The following is a 19,897-nucleotide window of genomic DNA, read 5'->3' as shown; positions in this document are numbered from 1 at the left end:
TCCTCACTTCATCACCGAGCACCAAATCAGAGGCAGAACAAAGGGCTTGTGTTGCCACATTAATGTTTAAATTTAATCTCAGACAGTCTTTCCGAGATGCTGACAAAGAACACTTGGTCTGCTCGTTGCCTTTTTTTTCAAGTGGCACATTGTTTGCACTGACGTGCTCAATGTGTTTTGCTGCAATGTGATTACGATGGAATGTGTTGTGCATAGATAAAGCCGTCCTCTCCCTGGAGCTGCTCCTGAGATGACTCTGCTGTCCGTTCCTGCTCTTGTATGCATGACGCATCCATGTCTAATGCAATCCCAGCGTGACTAAAGACCGGCAACGTGCCAAGTATGCAGTGGAGTGATCACAGGTGTTACTGCAGCTGATTCTGCTGCACAATGTGTTTGACATTCACTCACAAGGTGAGGCGATAAAGCTTCTTTAAGGAGGGAAATGATTAACAAGCGGAGTAGAGCTAACACTGTGAAGCCAGTCAGGGTGATTGTATGAAGGGGTGTTTTTTGTTTGTTTTTTTGTAGTTGCTCAGCACACAATAAGTTCCTTAATAAGAGAATTACTTTGCAAAGATGATTAATGGAAATTCAGCTCATCTGTCTACTATTGTAGAATGTCTGAATGCCCAACAGCAGGTGTGTAGAAAGTGTGTACAGTCCTCAGTTTGTTTGTGATCAGCTGCAGTGAGTGCGGCCTGGATGCTGCATTTACAAAATCCTGAAAGTAAAATAAAATACAGCAGAGACCACTTGAACCGACGCTTTCCGAGCTATCACACCCTGAGCTCGGCGTCCTGAAGGATTTGGCTGTGAGTGATATGCGGTGGGAAGTCTTTCGTCTCTTGATGGCCTTTAGCAGCCGCTGGCTATACAAGCAGCTCTGGCTTGCTCCCTGCTACAGTGCTCCGGCTCTCTTCTTTATGACTAACTCATTACACCGGCATCAAAATTTAATGACAAAATAGCCCAGTGCTCATGAAACCTCTCACAAGGCTCTCAGGGGCTGCGTTGTTTAAATTAACATTATTATGAAACAAGAAGGAAAAAGGCTGTCATAGATATATGATAAAATATGGCGCACATGGAAATAGTTACATCTAGTGGGGGCAAAACAAGGCAGAGAAATAATTATCTCAAGAAATGGAAGCATCCCCAGGGCCGAGATTACACCGGTGAGCATCACTCTTAATTAGATAGATCTGTAGTTAATGCTCCACTCTGTCCCCTGCTGCACCCTTTTTCTCATCACGTCTCTCAGCAAACATCGTTTCTCCTTCCCCTTCCTTCACACCGCCTCCTGACTACAAACAGCAATTTGGAAGGTTCCCGGAGACCGTTGGAGCACCAATGTGCGATGCTACATATTCATTTATTTCCTGAGATGGACTTGACCCCGGAGGGCAGGTTATTGAGAAATAAGAGTGAAATAATATCAGGTCAGCGCGTGTGATGTAAGCAGAGTCGCCACAGATGAGACTGAAATTGGGGCACAAGTGATCTTTTACCTTCAAAAATTGCTCCTGAGAACAAACCGACACTGTGAATATAATCTCCATTTGTCTCTGGCCGTCCTTGCCGCCTCACGGAAAAAAAAAAAGTCTCATCTGACTAATGGGAAGGGACTTCAAATGGGAATGTGCCGTCGTGCTGTTTGGGTGTAAATTATGCTCTCCCTTCTAGTTTTCTGACCCGATCTGCATTTGTCTCCGTGGCTCTAGCAAGCAGCGACTATTAAGATGTCAAATCAAGTTTATTTGTATTGCCCCTACATTATATACAATGTCTCATTTGGTTTTACAGGCCCACACTAACAACAACTCCAGATCCAAGCCAGGCAGGGTGACAAGAAAAGCTTCATAAAAGAAATTTTAGAAAAAAGGAAAAAAAGAAAAAGGGAAAGAGAAAAGCAGCAGACAACCACATGATATGACACAGTGTAATGAGAGGGAGATATGTGTCACATCTCTCTTACTATGAGTGGTAGCTTGTGTTATTATGGACTTTGAGGTGCATTGCTGAGTGGTGAGTCATAGTGATTGCTTCAGCATACCGGCCCCCCCTCTTCTCTGTCCGCATTGTGTCAGCTAACTCGCTCCACCTACTGGTCAGACACGTACATCCACAGTGCAGATTGAGCAATTGAAATCAAAGTGATGCGTGTGCCATCATCAGTTATTAAAAATGCAAACAAAAACACGTCACGAACACTTTCACACCTTATAGCACTAAAAAATTCAACACTAGTCAGTTTGACATTTCTAGGCTCACGTGGCCTTTCTCTAGTGGATGCATTCACTGAAGGAAAAAGATCACGATCTTTGCTGCTCTAATTACATTGCAAGGTTGTCCATTATGCCGTGTGTTTAAATTAGTTTCAGCTTAAATGAGTATATGGGCGAAATCGAGGTTCGTCGACAAAGGAATCGATGCCACTTTAATCACAAGATGGTGCTGTTGATTCAAAAAGAAAAGACAATTTGTGCTGCATCAAGTCATGACTGAATTTAGGTGATGACAGAGGGGGCTTGTCACCTGTAAATCTCTCTCTTCCTTCCGCCCTCTCTGGCTTTTCTCCTCTAACATCGGTGTCGTCTCTCCATCAGATGACCTCTGTGATCTGAAAGCTGAGAGCAGCCCCACCATGGACAACGAGATAACGGCCAAGGAGAGAGGCATCCTGGAGGAGAACAACGAGAAGGAGGAGATGGACCAGGAGAGATCTCAGGAGGAACGGGAGGAGGAGGAGGAGGAGGGGGAAGAAAAAAAGCTGAAGGACGAGGAAGGCGAGGGGGAGGAGAAGAGGAAGAAGGAGAACGAGCCCCTGACAGAGGAGGAGGAGCTGGAGGAGCTGAGGGCCCAGGTGCTACAGCTGTTGCTGGAGCTGGAGGACGCCAGGGAGACCTCCAACAAACACCAGGAGAGCTTCCACGAGCTGCAAGGTGAGAACTCCAGCTCTGGGTATAATTAATACTAAAACAATGTTCTTACACAATTTCTTTTTCATCATTAAATATCTTTAATCATTAATCTTGCTTTATCACAGAACAGATGTGTAACCTTTAATCAGCCTCTGTGGGAGGATCTGGTCAAGTGGTGCTGAAAAACACTTAAAAAAAAACCTTTAAATTGAACTCAGCGGAGGAGCAGGATTAGTTCTCCTGTGCTCTTTTCTTCTACTAATGTGTGCAAGATGCAATAACAAGCATCTTAGGTAACTGTGGAGGATAAATTATAGTCAGGCCTACTGTTATTCATTAAAAATGTTTAATAGAATAATGCACCATGTTTCTCTGCTGACAATTAGTATATACTGTTTATGGTCACGGGTATGCAACACATAAAATAAATCAGCCGATAATACCTCGTCCACTGTATGCAGTCTGTATAGAAACTCTTCTACCTGGAACTAGCTGCCAAACAACATCAAACTGCTCAGAAATGGAGTTTCCTTCACAAATTTATTCAAAAATGTGATCATTTTATCACTGTTTTTGTGCAGTTTGACATTGTATGTGCTTAGTGTTTATTGTTTTTAATAATTAAAGAGTGTTTAATGCATGTGTTTAACATGGACCACAGGAAGACTACTATCCTTTAGGGCACCGCTAATGGGGATGCTAATAAATATACAGATAAACCTCTACGGAGCTGAATGCAAACATCCTCGATCATCCAACCAAATACCCTAAATCCATCTGAAATTCAAAGGGAAACTACCCTTGTCAACAGGGGTGTTATATTTTTGTCCACTACTATGACTAACAGTTATGGTAACAAGAATGTCCCTGACTGGGGCAGCTGAAAAAAATAGAAATCTAACAGAAAAACTGCACTGAGTCAAACTGGTGGGAAAATTATATAGCAGATGAAGAGCAATTAGACACATCTGCAGTCTATAATTGTACTTCCCTCGCATAAACATGAGCTAAATTAAAAGCCTGCCACAGTTTACTAAAAAGTGGTATGCCATGCTAAGTAGGGCCTGTTTCACCAAATTTGCAAGATGCAAGCTAAAATTTGCAGCATGAGATAATCTTCCCTCTCTTCTCATTTTGACATGATTCACTGTTTAAAACCGAGAGTCTGCTTCATGAATTTATTAGCAGTTTGTCATCCGCTGCCATTTGTCAAATGTGCAAACTGCAAACCCACACTACCTGCAAATTGCTCTTGTAAAATGGACGCGTCTGCAGTGCACCTGCAAGGAAAGCAGAAAAACGCAAATAATCAATGGGAAATTATTAATGAGCTAAATTTTATTAACCCTCTGAACCCCAAAACCCACCTTGGAGTTTAAAAGGAATATTATCTTTAAGAAAAAAGTCGCACATTTTATCAGAGTCAGAAACTGTAAAAACAGAAAGACACTATTCTTGAACTACTCATATGTGACACGTCAGAAAAATGAACCAAATCCAAGTTTAGAATAAAAGAATGTCGTCAAAAATCTTCTTATTCTACAAGTCTCATTAAAAAAATGTATCGAAAATAAACCATTTGCACCAGATTCTGTAAAAACCAAAAATTCTGTGGCTCTTGGTGTCATTAGTGGCTCAGCTGTGACCACAAGTCACGTGACAAAATTTCAGGGATGTTTTTTGGCTGGACTGGGTTGAACTCTGTGTCTACACAGAGCAGACAGGAGACAAGGATGGAAACAAATTAGAAATGTAAGTAGTAAAATATCCATATTATGTAGAGTCACAATTTTTTTCCACAGTGTTTGCAACAACTGAACAACAAATAGAAAAATGTTGCACATGTTGATTACAGATTTTTTTAAATTTAATTTTTATAAAATAAATAAAGAAATTATTATTTTTTATTTTTTATGAGTGATGGCATCGTGTCATACTGCACAGAAAACATTTTTTAAATCTGCTTGTAGCTATGGTTGTGCTGTTTCCATAGAGGTTTAGGACTTTAGCAGTAACATTGAGCTCACAGTGAGTAAAAAATATAACAGGAGCAAAGAAAATGTCCAGAAACTGCTCACGGTTCAGGGGAATGTAAAATCACATCTCAAATAGTCACATTTTGGCTCCTCTGGTGTTTGGAGTCCTCTGGCTCTATGAAATGACTTAATTAATATTGTAGGTGTCATGAATTCCTGTTGAAATCTCAACATCTTCACCCTAACTATGATTACAGTAAACATTAAAATGTTGCATCTCAGTGAAGGTTTGTTTTTTGACAATATAAATTGAGTCACACTCCCAGAAGAAAGCTTCACTTCTCAGAACAGCTTAACTTCCCACCAGAGACATCTCTGTTCTTGACAACCTAATTGGACATGGAGAAGCGTAACTGTTTATATATGGCTACTGACATGCTCAGTGGCTCACAGCTGCTGAATAGAGCCTCACATCATACCTTAGAAATGGTGAGCTTAATGTTCGGGGACACCAGCGGTGACTCAGGCCTTCGGTATGAGGCCACAGTGTGTGTGCACATTTATGAGTGTGTGCATTCGACTACGCGTCACTCTAAGAGACATGGTGTGGTGAGCTCAGTCGTTGGTCTGGCAGCGGTCGAGGCATTCCTCAGACAACTGCGTGCGCGCTGAGGGAAGCTTCCAGACCGAGTGTGTTAGACCGCAGTCAGAAATCAGTACTGGTCAGGTCTCTCTGGGAAAAGTCAGCTGTTCAGTCTGCTGGCAGCTGATCCATGCAAAAGGATGCTGTAGTTTTGGTTTTAGATTTCTGCCCTCGCACTGCTGTGATGTATCTGGGTTAATGGATTAGTTTGTGGTGCTAACGGCATCAAAAGATTATATTTCGAAAGTTCAAAGACATGTTTGCATTGCCAGTTTTCCGGATAATCCCCATGAAAATTGATTAAAGTAAGTTTTAAATATGATTTAAACATCTAGAACTAAAGAGCCCTGTGAGGTGGTACCTGCTTATATTGAGATAATGGCAAAATGCTGATGTTTAGCAGTTATCTTTACTATGTTCTAAGTTTATCAGTGCACTAAAGTTTGTTCAGCAGCAGTAAACACAAAGTACACCTGAGGCTGCTGAGAATGTCATTAGCTTTGCAGGTATTTGATCATAAACCAAAGTTGGGACTAATTAAAAATTTTCCCTGCTGATGGCACTACAGGAAAGCGGCAGTCTAAGCTGGAGATGTTGAGATCAGTCTGGATCAAAGTGGTGGGAAGCAGACAGTATTCAATTCACATTTTGAAAAGTTAAAGCTATAATATAACTAGACATGGATGGATAGTAAGAAATATATACGTATATATACAGCACTGTGCAAATGTTTTAAGCACTCACATTCTTATCCATCACACAAAATCATCAACAAGGCATCTGATCCGTCCCAAAATAGTTGCGCAGTCATAAAGAACTATCTTCAGCCACAAGAAGAACAAGGAGTCCTGGAACAGATGGTACGACCCCCACGGAGTCCTGATCTCAACATCGCAGGGTCAGTCTGGGTTTACATGAAAAGACAGAAGACAACAAGACAAGTTCTCTAAGATGCTTCTAACAACCTAACTGTGAAAACCTTGGAGTATAGATTCTATAGATTGGGGTCGTCACACCAAATATAGATTTTCATGCTTACTGCATTCCATATGATGTAAACTGATTCATGAAAACTATTAATGGTGTTATTTTTCAGTGATCTTTTAAAAAATCTCCCATAGCATTCTATCTACATATATATTTGAAAGATTTTTGGTTTAATTGATTCTTCAGGAACACGCAGACTCAACTGGCTTTTCTCTTTATTCAACTAGTTGCTGTTGTTGTTGTGATAAAACCATCAGTGGATCTGCTTGAAATACACGACAGCATTTACTTGGCGTGACACATACCAATAGGGACCAAAAAACAAATAGAAAGTCAAAAAATAGCAGCAAACCCAAAGCTGTGAAAACTGCAGCCAAAATAATCAGCTTTATTTTCTCCCGCTGTCCCTAAAAGTTGCTAGATTCAAGAGAGTATGACTAATAAAAAGGAAAATTAGGAAATAATACACACCAAAAACACTTCCTAGACTCATGCTGATGGTGTGCTCGTGTACTATTCAGTGAATTTATCCTACAGGCAGACACACAGAGCTTTGTGTCATGCAGTCGTGCCTCAAGGTTGAGCAGCTTATCAAGGTTGTCATCTTTCTATTGGTCTGCTGAACTCACTTTTTCCTCTTATCTCTTGACACACTCTCCGTCCCTCCTCTCCACCAGGTCTGTTGGAGGATGAGCGTCTGGCGAGCGCCCATCAGGCCGAGGCCTTCACCCGGCAGATCCAGAATCTACAAGGTATCAACATAATAAAGCAAAAGCTTCATTAATAGCAGCCATTCTATCAACGATCAAACGATATATTGCTCATTCCATTTATTACCTTTGTCAATACTTATGGTCAATGATGACTTTGCTGTGTAAGCTGCTAATTTAGCATTATTCAGGAAGACTTCCATCTCGTGCCATGTCTTGTATGGATTTTCTTTTGTTTCACCCGCTCTGTCTCGTGTCGGACACAAAGTGCAGCGTATTCATGTTGGGAACTAGAACATGGCGCAATTGTTCAGGCTCATTGATTTCAGGTCATTGTCTTTTTTTTATGAGCAATTTTTGTTTTTCTTTTAGTAGATATATAAACTCACATTAGAAAAAAAACCCATTAAGACAGAGAAAAGGTTATTCTTTAAAAAATAAATAAATAAAAAAAATACTTTAATAAGGTGTGCTCAGTCATGTGAATATAAAGGCCCCCTCTGGTTAAAATCTGTTTTTTATACTGTCCATTTGGTGTTTTTATATGCTAGAAGACACACATGAGAGGAATAAGCAGTTAGGGCTGCATATGGCTGAGTATTTTCACCTTGAAACTGCCGATGAGTGTGAGAAATACAGATTCAAACTTTGAGCGTTTTAAATTTAACTCACCAATCCATTCCAAGGAGCCAAACCTGTCAGCTTGCAGGATGGGACTTTCGGCATCGATGTTTCTCTTCTGAATTGGTTTCCAGTTTGTACGACTGAATTTCTCTGATTTTAAATCTTGATATTGAGCAACATAGTTTTGCAGTGCATTTTGTAGATCTGCACATTTTAGAGAAAGCAAAGGTGCAAAAGCACATCTGAGTTTATTCAGGCAGGAAGGGGTTTTCACTGAAAAGTCAAAGAGAAACAAGATAACCGATAGAAAGGAGGAAGAAAAACCTACACATTTATTCGAGAGATAGTTTGTTTTTAAAATAGGAGCTTTCCAAACCTGGTGCTTGAGCAAAAAAAGAGAGCGATGACGAAAAATAGAAAAAGGTGGAGTGTAGCATTGTTCTCAAAGTTGGTGAGAGGTGGAGACAAATTTTTTCCCCCTGAAACTGCTAAACTAATCATCTAAACCCAACTCTGAAAAAAATAGTGTGATGGTTACCATAAGTTACATCAGCTCCTCTCTCCAACAGTACCCACACACACACACACACACACACACACACAAATGCAAGAACACACCACCCACACACACAAACACATGCAGGCTCAGGTGAGATCATACACACACACACATACACACCCATACTGACACCGCAGCCTCACCCCCACATCCTCCTTAAAGGAAACCTAACAATGTCCTCCTCCTCCTCTTCCTCCTGCCACAGCCCAGCTGCGCTCTGTGCAGGAGGAGATGGACAGCCTGGAGGAGGAGAAGGAGAGCGAGCTGGCCGAGGCCCAGGAGGAGCTGCGAGCCGCTCAGGAGGAGGTGCTGCTGCTGCAACAGGCGGCGGAGGAGGCGGCGGCAGAGAGGGAGAACGACATCGCCTCGCTGCAGGAGGAGCTGTGTCGCCGGCGGGCTGAGCTGCAGCGCCTCAGCGAAGAGACCCAGGAGTACGAGCTGGAGATCACCACGCTGAGGGCCGAGATCAGCATGAAGAGCCAGCGCAGGGAGGCCGAGAGGAGAGAGGGTGAGGGGTGAGGAGGGGAGAAGTCAGTGCAGTAAATAAAGAGTAGAAACACGGAAACCATCATAGGAAGCTTTTTGTGCAAGAATTTACAAAAACAAAAAAGACCCTTGTGAAAACAGTTTGTCTACAAAATCTGTCAATTAACAATATAAAGCACTAGATGGACACCATCACAGGTGGATGTCAGAGAAGGAGGATTAAAGAATGGAGGTGTTTTCATTAGAGTCCATGCAATGTTACTTTACATACAGGACATGAAAAATACAAAAACATAAGTCATGGTTTTACACTTGTATCTTCACACCATGTGTAAACAGCCATGAGTGAGAAAAGCCCATTAAAGACACACACATGGACCGACTGTCTCTGCTTACGCTATGGAATTTATCCAGCTTGCTGCTAGCACAAATAGCCTGCGATCAGTCTTTGTGGCTGATATTATGAAAACAAAACACGAGGTTATGGATGGCCTTATTCCCTCGCATCATGTTAGCATCCTGCAGTCAAGACCATAAATCATTCGCGGGGTTCAATAAATATTACAAATTGCAAATGTGATTGCTGAGCGTTGCAAAGGGAGTGGTGTGTGTGTGTGTGCAGATGTGTGTGTATTTAGGATACCAAGAGCGTGAAGTCATTACGGGGAGGGACGCACTTCTAGCACATGATGTCACCGCTGGGCTCTGCAGCTGGGCCTCGGGTGGGACTGAGGGAGGGGGACTTCATGTTATGTAACTGTTGTGCTCTTTCATGAGAACATCACCCAAAATGTATTTCGTATGCAAGTATAATCGAACTCAGGCTCGGGGTTTAATTTGAAAGGAGAATAGAACTGGGGAAGTTGTAGGACTTCTGGCGAGAAGGTGATCTATTCAAGAAGCTGTTTACTTTCATGTGTTTCAGTGTGTTGTAACGATGCTAAATCTACCAGCAGTGACATTAAAGATGACTCACCTCTTTTCATACCATCATGGCTGACCTTCCTTGTTCCGGCAGGTGATGTGGACCTGCTGAAGGAGGAGTGTCGTACGCTGAGGGAGGAGTGTCAAACCCTGAAGGAGGACAACAGACGTCTCTCGGAGAGGCTGCAGCTGCTGCAGAGACAGAGGACATGGTGAGAGGTCAATGCCTGCTCGCTCATCAGCTGTGCACCGCAGATCAGCTGGAGGGGATAGCCTCTGGAATACTAACCCTCGTCACAGCCATTTAGAAAACACTGAGCAGCTGCTTAATCGCTGCAGTGAATTTGTCACATCATGTAAAAGATTGCACATAACCGCGGAAACCATTTGGTCATTAATTGATAAACAATTAAAACTCATATTGAGAAAGTTCTTTCAAACGTGGCCTCAAATATTCATCAGTGTCGTTTTTACTATTTTCAAGCAATTTGTAGACGAAGCAGGAATTAACTGATAATAAATAAAGTAATAATGTGATTTATCAAAACAATTCTTAATTAAAGCCCCTGAAACCGAATAATTAGAAATCAGTGTCTCCATTAGTTATCAGACGTCTGTGCATGACTTACTGAGCACTCTACAGTGTCTCTCCAGAGTATTCACCCCTCCTTGGAAGCTTCCTTGTTTTGCCCCTCTCCCATAAAGCCCTCACAGGTGAAGAACAGTTGTTGCTGCTCCAATCTTAGCCACTGAAGCTTGTAACTCCTTTAGAGGAGTCCTTTCTTGTCACTCAGTTTTTAAGTACTGCCTGCTCTGGGCAGATTTGTGCATGTGCCCTGTTCCTTCCATTTCTTAATGATGGATTTAACTGTACTGCTCAGCGGCATGAAAACTTTCTAGTATTCGTCGCCCTGATTTATGCTTTTCAATAAGCAGGGTTATTGGGAGTGTTCTTTTGTGTAGTCACAGCCGGGAGTACTGATTCACCAGTGACTAGACCTTCCAGTTACAGGTGTCTTTATACAACAATCACTTAAAACACAATCGCTGCACTCACTTGATCTTTATTTCACTGCGTGACTTCACCAACTAGCAGCAACTAACTGCACCTGTGTTAAACTGGTGAGTCACTTTAGAAGGGGGAAAAGACTGACGCAATCATTTTAATTGACAGTACTTTGTATGAATCTGTTTTCATTTTAGCATGAAAGAGTCGTCTTTTTGTGCATTCATTTTGAAAAAGCCATGATTCAGTGTTGAAAAGCGATAAAGAGGAAAACTTCCCAGGGGTTTGAATGTGTTTGGAAGGCAAATTCTGTATGTGACAAGAAAAAAAAAAAAGAAAAAGCTCACTGTGTAATCACATAAAACAGCAACGGTGTCTGTTCTTTGTTCAATCAAAGCGTTTGGAGCTCCTTTTTGAGCTCTCATCTCCACCTTACAGCTCTAGTGTCTACCTGTCGCTGAAAGAGGAGGATGGAGTCGAGGGCACGGAGGTGAAGGAGATGGAGACCGGCTCAGATGAGGTCATGACAGAGAGCTACATGACCATGGCCCAGTCTGAGAACTGTCGCCTGGTGGACGCCTCCATCCAGAAGAATATCTCGTTTGATGGGAAGCCGGTGACGCCGACGAGCTGGAACGGAGGCATCGGGGAGATCTTCTCCCTGAGAGACCAGCTGAAACAGGCAGAGGAGAAGGCCTCACAGGTTCAGAGGGAGGTAAGGTGTCTTAGAAATGTTAGTAAAACATGCACAGGTTTGGATCAGATTTGAGAACTTTCTATTTGGTTTTGGGTGCAATAAATTCAATCAGTTACAATGAATTTGGTGTTGGAGACTGAATGTTCGACCTGTGTGTCCCCCAGTGTGACGGTCTGAAGTTGGAGCTGCAGGAGCTGCAGATACTGTACGACAGCAGCCAGAAGGAACGAGCCGAGCTGGAGGAGGAGCTGCAGCGCTGCAAGGCCGAGCTGGAGAAGCTGTCAGGAGGGACTCAGGTGAGGAACCAGCTGTCCGAGGCCGCAATGGGACGGGCCTCAGAATTAGAGAAACTAAATGTAAATGCTGTACAGCTTTGAGTGATTAATGATAGAATATTTATTGATCATTGCATTCTGAACTCAAGGCGTAATTTACCTTATGTCATAACTGATGTGAATTGATTCTAACATTTCCAGTCACGATTTCTAAGTGATTAAAGAAGTATAAAGCTTTATCTTTGCAGCCACGATGTCGACTAACAATCCTCACATTACACCCTGCTGTATCCTGTGTCTGTTGAGCCCACTTTTTTATGTGTCCCATACTGTAGCAATATATGTTTTGATATGAGCTGACCTGTGCTGTCAGCCCATATCAGTATTTATTGTGTGCTTTGGGCTGGGGAACATTCCCCCCGCTGTGTCTGTGTCCTAACCTCCCTGTGACAGCAATGCTTAAATACTGCTGTTGGACAAAAACACTAAACCTGAGAAAAAGCATTCAGGCACCAGGGGAAATAATGCATATTGCGCCACTGAAGCCTTTATGTTCGCTTTAGAAATTTTACAATAGAGCAAAAGTAATTAAAGGACTTTTGCAGCGCAGCAATTTTTTCCTTTATTTTGTACTTTCCCCCTAACATCAGACCAGTTTCTATTCCTTTTAATAAGATGCTGTGGGAAAATCTACTTTCAGTGAACTGAAACTTAACACAGTTAATTCCATGCCCATTTATGGCAACACTAGTCTTACCACTTGAAAGCATAGGTAATTCTAAAAAATCCAGCAGGATTTGCGTATTCAAGCGCTCAACTATGAGTTGCTTAACTCAAGAAGCAACAACACCTGATTTAAATGCAGACGGTTGACAAATTAAAGGAAAAAAAAAAGAGAACCCTTGACCCCTACAGTGAGGACATCTGGTGGCTCTGTTATGCTGTGGGGGGCATTTTGCTGACATGATTTGGCTCCACTTGTCCCCTTAGAGGGAAGAGTCACTGCAAATCAATACAAAGTTGTTCTGAGTGATAACCTTCATCCTGTGATGAAACATTTCTATCCCGGTAGGAGTGACAGACTCTCCCAGGATGACAATGTCCCCATCAATAGGACACGAGGGGTCACTCAGTGGTTTATTGAGTATGAAAATAATGTGAATCATACGCTGTGGCCTTCACAGGCACCAGACCTCAACCCAATGGTACACATATGTGAGATTTTGGACCAACATGTTAGACTGCGCTCTCCGCCAGCATCATCAAAACACCAAATGAGGGAATATCTTTTTGAAAGAATGGTGTTCATCCCTCCAGTAGAGGTTAAAAGACTGGACAGTCGGTAACTAGGAGCAATGAACTTGTTGTGGTGTAATGTGATGTCCCAAGACATCACTATCAGACCCCACTTAATGGAGGTTTTTCCATTAATTTGTCACATGTGTATATTTTTTCAAGACATCAAGGTGTTTTTGCTTAGTGTTCGTCTTCCAGGTGTGACTTTCTGAAGATATACTTTAAGATTTGGATTGCAGCGCTGACTGATGCTGTGCTTTCTGAAAGTTGATTTCTATACAGACTGGGCAGCAACTGCTGTCTAAAAGGTCAGGAAATATAAATATCCAAAAATCCAGAGATATGTCCAGAAATAATAAGCTTTAGAAAAGGGTTGGCAGCAATATAAAGTATGAAAACTAATGTGGCCCTTTATGTTTGAAAAAAACAACAACAAAAACAATCAGAACTGAACCTCTGTGTTTTGTCTGCAACAGCCGTGATGAGATGTCTCTGCGTTGTGTCAAACTGTCTACCCGTGCCTGTCTCTGATGCTGTCCTTGTTCTCTGAATGTCCATGACCTCTCAGCCTGTCTGACGACAAATCTTTGCAAAACATAAAAACAAATTAAGTACAAAATGAGGATAGAGAGACTGAAATACCTCCATATACTCGTCACATCATTCATGCTCTATGTCTTTTTTTATTTGCCACCATAACATCACAAGCGGCCAGTAAATGCCGCACAGGACTGCTCACACATACTCACGTTGAGTTGATGTTTATGTCACCGTTGAGTTACGCATTGTTTGTTTAATGGGAAATGGTAATCACTCCATCACAACCCTTCTTGTATAAATCACAGCCCATGCCACGCTTTTAATTTAGTGATTTTCTTTTTGTCGTGGTGGTCCGTTTGTGTTGTTGGCACGGCTCCTTATCTGTGTGTTTATGATTTGGCTACCTCAGCCCATCCATTCATTCATCCCCTTCATCTCCATGGTCCTTGTGTTTGTTTTTGTTCCCTCCTCAGAGATTCATCCATCCGTCTGAGCACCCTGTTCTCTCCATCCCCTTCATAGGAATGATTGTAATTGTGGCTGTGGTCTGGTGCTGGTTGTCGGAGCTGGCGTCCCAGAGAGCAAGGTATGGGAGGAGCTTATCTCTGTCTGATGTATAATGCTGCGTATGGTTCTTACAGCCGATTGGTTTACCCGAATTCCAAAAATAGAAGACCTTTTTGCTCACCTGTAGTTGTATCTAGATGTACAAATACTGCAGTTCTTTTTTTTGGCTCAGGTTTTAGAAGTCAGAACTGGGGGGTGATAGGAGTTTTGTTTCGGATTACTCCTAACCTTCCCTAATAAACTCACTACAGTTTCCATTGCAAACATTTCTAAAGCAGAAAGTGGTTCAGTTAGACACTAGAGGCACTTTACGGCAAACGGTTTCCGTAGGTAACAACCCCCCCCCCCCCAAAAAACAATTTTTTGGATTCAGCTCTGAAAGAATCCAAACAGAAATTATTATTTGGCTCGAAGAAAAAAAATCCCCCGTAAACACACATGGACTTAATAATTCGGCATTACCAGAAATAGGACTGAATGAAAATGCTTAGCTGGTAGCCAAACAGCTGATGAATGAACCAGTGATTCTGAGGCATGAAAAAAACAGCTGATGCAAATCAGCAAACATAAGCATGACTTCAGTGCTCTTTGCTGCAATTAAAATCAAAAGACAATTCACTGTGTTGTGGTTGAGTTTAACAAAATGAAAATCTGTTCAAATAAAAACAGAAGTGTCTGCATGACTAAATAGCACTTGAGGCAAATGTTTTTCTGTTATTTTTGGTGATTTATACTCTTTAATATTAATAGTTAGAAATCTTTGTGTTCAGGGCTCGTTTAGTCTTTATGGGAGAGTTTAAACTGAAAAATAAAAAGCTGTCTAAATAAATCTCCAGTGAATGAAGTTAATTTGCAATAAATGATGTTAAGTATTTAAGGTGGACATGGGACTGGTGGGCAGTTTGGCAAAGTATAACCAAATGTTTACTTGAACGGCACTGCTTGAGTAATTCACAGGAAGAGTTCAATATTTTGGGAAATAGGTTTAATTCTCATTCTTGCCAAGGATTGGATGAGAAAATTGTTGCCACTCTCATGTCTTTGTGGTAAATATGAAGCTGCTGCTTGGCGACACTTGTCTGAGCTTAGCAAAAAGGCTAGAAACTGGAGAAAACAGCTAACGTAGTCCAAAAACGAAATAAATATGCCACTTTTCTGAAGCAATTTGTTGTCTTGGCGGGAGTTGAGATCATGAGGTGGTCACCACAACCAGTGGAGGCAAGGCCAAAGAACATGTTTGTAATTGGATTTAAAAAAAAAAAAAAAATTGAGTGTGGTTTAAGCTAAACTAGAAACAGTGTGTTAATTATTGAGCATTTGTGCACTTGCCTATGCTCCAGGTTTAATGCTAAGCTAAGCTAATCACCTCCAGACTCCAGTTCTATATTGGTCCGTACGCACATGAGAGTCGTGACAATCTTTTTATTTTTCTCTCTACAATACAGCAAAAATGCGTATTTCCCAAAATGTGGAACTATTCCTTAAAAAGGCCGTGTGTGGTTTGTCTGTGAGAGATGATGACTTTGCCTTTGTGGGCTCTTAACGCTGCTCTTTTCATGTCTTCCCTCAGGGGAGTGAGGTAGGTTGGAACTCCATTGTGACTATCACTGCCGCCGCAGCAGTGCTACTAGTGATGACGAGCTTATTGAGAGCTCTCATCCGCTGTTGATTGGATGGGTAACAACTGCACAGGGACGGACGTCCGCTTCAGACCAGCCCTCGTTCTCTCCTTCCACGTCTACAGACTGAACTGGAATGATCTAAATGTGATAGAACTGTGTAGTAGAAAAACCTGTTGGAAGTTTTTTTTATCTCTAATGAGATGGTACTACATGCACACGGAGACTGAGAAAAATGTGCTCGGTCTCGCTTGGGACTGAAAACGAAGATGAGCTGACCTGCAGATTGCCCACACGAGGACTGATGTGTCCGCTAAATGTATGCTAGTGCTGTGTCATCCCTCCTCTGTGTCTGTGAATGTTACTTTTCTCTCCTTTAACAATGTGACAAAATGAAGGTCTTGATTATTAATGTGCACCAAATGGGTTTGACTTTATTTAATCATTATTTATTTATTTGTTGTTTTATTTTTTTATTTTTATTATTGTTCATAGGTGTCTCTTATAATAATAATGATGAATTTTCAGCCTGGACACAATGCACTGAAAGGCCCGAAATGTACATATGTAACACCCTTAAAACATTAACAGAAAGTGCTTTTAACTAGCCCTCAAAGTACTAAATGCAATAAATGCAAAATACTGCCAAAGTGGTTTAGAGGTCACAAAATCATCATGAATTACCAAGTCTAACAGTCTCCCACAAATATTATCCTGCCAGTGTTATTCTGACCTTCCATTAGATATCGGTTTGTTCCATTGGCATGCAGCTGCACGACGCACAGGTAAGGCTAACCGAGCACCTGTCAATCCAGGCTTAGTGTATAATAAGGCATGTCACCCCTGGTGGGTGGACTCTCTGGAGCTCTTTCCCCTTTAATTATCAGTAAACTAACAAGCCAGAAAGCCAGTGCAGTGAGCTTAACTCATCTTGAATACTCACACTTTCAAATCTTGCAGCCCAAGCTGCATTGTTACACCTGTAGTAGGATTTTCCTTGTTATGTACTAGTAAATATATCACAGCAACTTTGGGAGTAAATCCTGGGATGATCGAAACATGTTGTTATGTTTTCATACATTTCAACTCAATGTCAGTTTGATTGTGGAGAAATAAACGTGTTTTTTCTTTTTCAATCGGCTTGGTTTTTCCAAGTGTATTGTTAGTAACTTTTGTGGTGATGGCGGATTACTGAAGGTACAAAGTGTGAGAAGGTCGATTGTCAGCTGGCAGCGTATCTGATAAACACCAGTTGACATTCGGTTGCAGATGGATTAAACCATTAATGCAGTAAAGTTTGTGAGGCCAATATATACACTGATATGGGTCCAAACTATGTAAATAGGAAGCTGTGAGAAAGATTTAGTCTAAGCATCAGTTCTGAAAATCCTACGTATGTGTTGAAGGATTCTGTTTGTGAATTTTTTTTTTTGTGTGGAAAACTTTTAGAACTGAAACAAGCATGCTAGAAAAACATATAGAAGCACAATATATGATTTATGTTTGTTATGTGGATACTGTTACTTTGTATTTCATGTAAATAGATGTGACATACAGTACTATGGGAGAGATATTTCTTAAATCCATTTGTACTAGCTTTGTAGAAAGGTTTATTCTATTTTGAAAGAGCATCGTATATTTGATAGCCAAATTATATGCTATGTAAATGTTTATTTATGGTGACGTTATTCAGAAGAATGGCTGGCACTGCTGGCCATTTTCAGTACCTCTATGTTTAAAGGCGGTGTCGTCATTGCATGTGTTTAGATTGCAGTTGACCTTAGTTGCCAGAAAACCTAATTCGACTTCTGGTTTTTTAAGTCTGTTATATTTCAGAAATATGTTTAAATCTTTTCTGAAACGTCCAAACGCAGAACCTTGTTGAGCGATGCCTGACCATTGTTATCTCTACGTATGAACATAGATTAAGTAAATAATGTGCCATTGGACTGCAAATGTTGTCACTATTTGATCATTTTGCAATAGAAATCGAATTCCATTAACTGAATACTGTCAGATTCTTATTTATCATTATTTCTGAGCTTATTTCACGAATTAGCCGTCATAGTTTCAGAGGCTTCAAAGTGTTTCTCAGCTTGTTGCTTTACATGTGGATAGCATTGTTGTTTTCAATATAGCTGTGGCTATTTTGTTACCTGGAGGTCTATTTTGCACTGTAAATGACTTGAGAAAATAAATATTCCCGACCCACATGACGTCTGCGAGCTTTCTTTTCCTGGTTGGTGGCCTCATCTGCTATTACAGTCACAAGGTTGAAGGTCTCGTGGAATCCCATTCATGAAAACGTCGGGAGTCAACCTGAGCAAGAACCGTCGCTCTGCTGGCGTCACGTTACACGAGTCGCGTAGATATTAATAACCTTCACTCCAGAGACGTGACATAAGCTCAGAGACATGGCTTCTTTACAGATGGCGGGAACTGATGTGTCAACGTTGTTTATGAGGCTACACTCATTACTCCATTGCCACGACTAATGGGTTTCCAGGTTTAGGTGACGCTAATTATCTAAAAGTGGAAACTAGTCGTAATGTACAGTTAGCATAACCTTCACCGAATGACAATCTGTCACTAGAGGTTTCCATTGAATTTCTTTCTGAGGAAATATCCCCTTTGGATTCTGAATCTAGTCTCCCCTTCTCATTTTGTGTCAGAGTTACGGCCAAAGAAATAAAAAATGTCAACAGTCTAAATATCAGATCCAGATCCCCAACAAAATGTAATCAACCGGCCCTTGGCCTCCAGCCTATCTGTCCAGCAAATTCTCCCCAAATCCCTTCTTAAATATTTAATATTTTCAACTGACAGGCTAACAGGGGGAAAAGCTAATTAAAAAAAGGTGGAAAGCTGACAGTGAGAGCAGCCATGGGCGATCTCCGGAGATGTAATGCCAACTCCACGGTGCCCAGGTCAACCGATCTAGATTTGTGATTTAGCTTTTGCTTTAGTTTAATTATTCACACACACACTTACTTTCTATCGAGGGCGGTAGGTGGAAACTAGTTTCTAACGTTATAACTGTCATTTGTTTTATTAGTGATGGATATCTCTAATTTTAAAAAATGTTCTCATATAACTGAGTCTGCAAACTTCCTTCAAATAAACTTCCAATCCTTTCGTTTAAACGCGACAGTTGACGTTTTATCGTGACGCTACAAAAGATAGAAAACTTTTTTTCATTTTTGTTAAATGCTTTTCTGGAGAGATGATAAATGAATCAGTGTTGTTTCATCGTTGCCAGTATTATTATTTATTGACAGAACTGTCTCACAATAGAAATAACACATCACTTGCTTTCATTATCACTGGAGAATAATTCAGCGCATGCTTCAAGTGAGCACACAATTATCCTGCAGTGCCAAGGTCTGACCGTAACTAGCAGAATAGTTTTATGAGCAGAGCAGAGGAGGGTAAAACTTGAATGTCAATGGGTCCATTTGTTTCTATCAGAAGGGAAGTAAATCCTCTGTGTGGAAGGAAACCAAAGTGAAATGGTTCTGGAGCTTCACTGAACTTTCTGAGAGGCTCTGACCTAATTCAGGTGACAACACTGTGTATGTGACAGCCTATTAACAAATGGCTAAAAATACTATGAAGAAAAGAAAACACACACAAACATACACAGAAATGTTTGGAGTATCTTATTACATGGTGGGAGATCAATATGGGGACCCCTGCTGAAGCCTCAGTGAGTATCCTGAGAATGCCTCCTGCATCTGTCACAGTTATTCTTACCTCCCACTACTTCATCAAGGCTGCTGCTGGCATCTGGTGTCACTGGCATGTCACTGAGTGCTGAGTCACAACATCATGACAATCCACGAACCTGCAGCAAACACAGCGTTCACTCTGACTCACTCATTTTGTACACAGATCATTGAAATTTCTACGAGCTTCCCCCGGTGCATTTCAATACGCAGCCTCACCATCAATGAGCACCACCACGCTGTCACTGAGCAGAGTTGGAGACGATGCTCATTTACTATTTGCATGCAATTGAAAATATGTTTAAAATGAAGGCAATTTTTAAAATTTAGACTTTGTGA

At 41.3% G+C, this 19,897-nt stretch overlaps 1 protein-coding gene across 1 annotated transcript; it reads left to right on the top strand.

Moving 5' to 3' along the window:
• Positions 1 to 2,710: 2,710 nt before the first annotated feature.
• Positions 2,711 to 18,046, top strand: LOC103358331 (coiled-coil domain-containing protein 136-like). The gene is made up of 8 exons (XM_008283259.1): positions 2,711 to 2,945; positions 7,208 to 7,282; positions 8,629 to 8,931; positions 9,928 to 10,045; positions 11,278 to 11,554; positions 11,701 to 11,832; positions 14,121 to 14,233; positions 15,785 to 18,046. Exons 1-8 carry the CDS (start codon positions 2,711 to 2,713, stop codon positions 15,795 to 15,797), a joined length of 1,266 nt encoding a protein of 421 aa, XP_008281481.1. The 3' UTR covers positions 15,798 to 18,046.
• The last annotated feature ends 1,851 nt before the right edge of the window (positions 18,047 to 19,897 follow it).

Source organism: Stegastes partitus, unplaced genomic scaffold, assembly GCF_000690725.1.
Source record: "Stegastes partitus isolate 25-593 unplaced genomic scaffold, Stegastes_partitus-1.0.2 Scaffold303, whole genome shotgun sequence".
NCBI lineage: Eukaryota > Metazoa > Chordata > Actinopteri > Pomacentridae > Stegastes > Stegastes partitus.
Note: the sequence above shows the minus strand (reverse complement) of the source record. Positions and strands in the feature narration are given on the sequence as shown.

What these genes read in the sequence shown, in the direction of transcription:
- LOC103358331 (XM_008283259.1), top strand. Translation starts at nt 2,711, where the DNA reads ATGGACCAGGAGAGATCTCAGGAGGAACGGGAGGAGGAGGAGGAGGAG. An exon ending in CTGCAGAGACAGAGGACATG is followed by an intron (nt 10,046 to 11,277) that starts GTGAGAGGTCAA and finishes TCCACCTTACAG; the next exon opens with CTCTAGTGTCTACCTGTCGC. An exon ending in CCTCACAGGTTCAGAGGGAG is followed by an intron (nt 11,555 to 11,700) that starts GTAAGGTGTCTT and finishes TGTGTCCCCCAG; the next exon opens with TGTGACGGTCTGAAGTTGGA.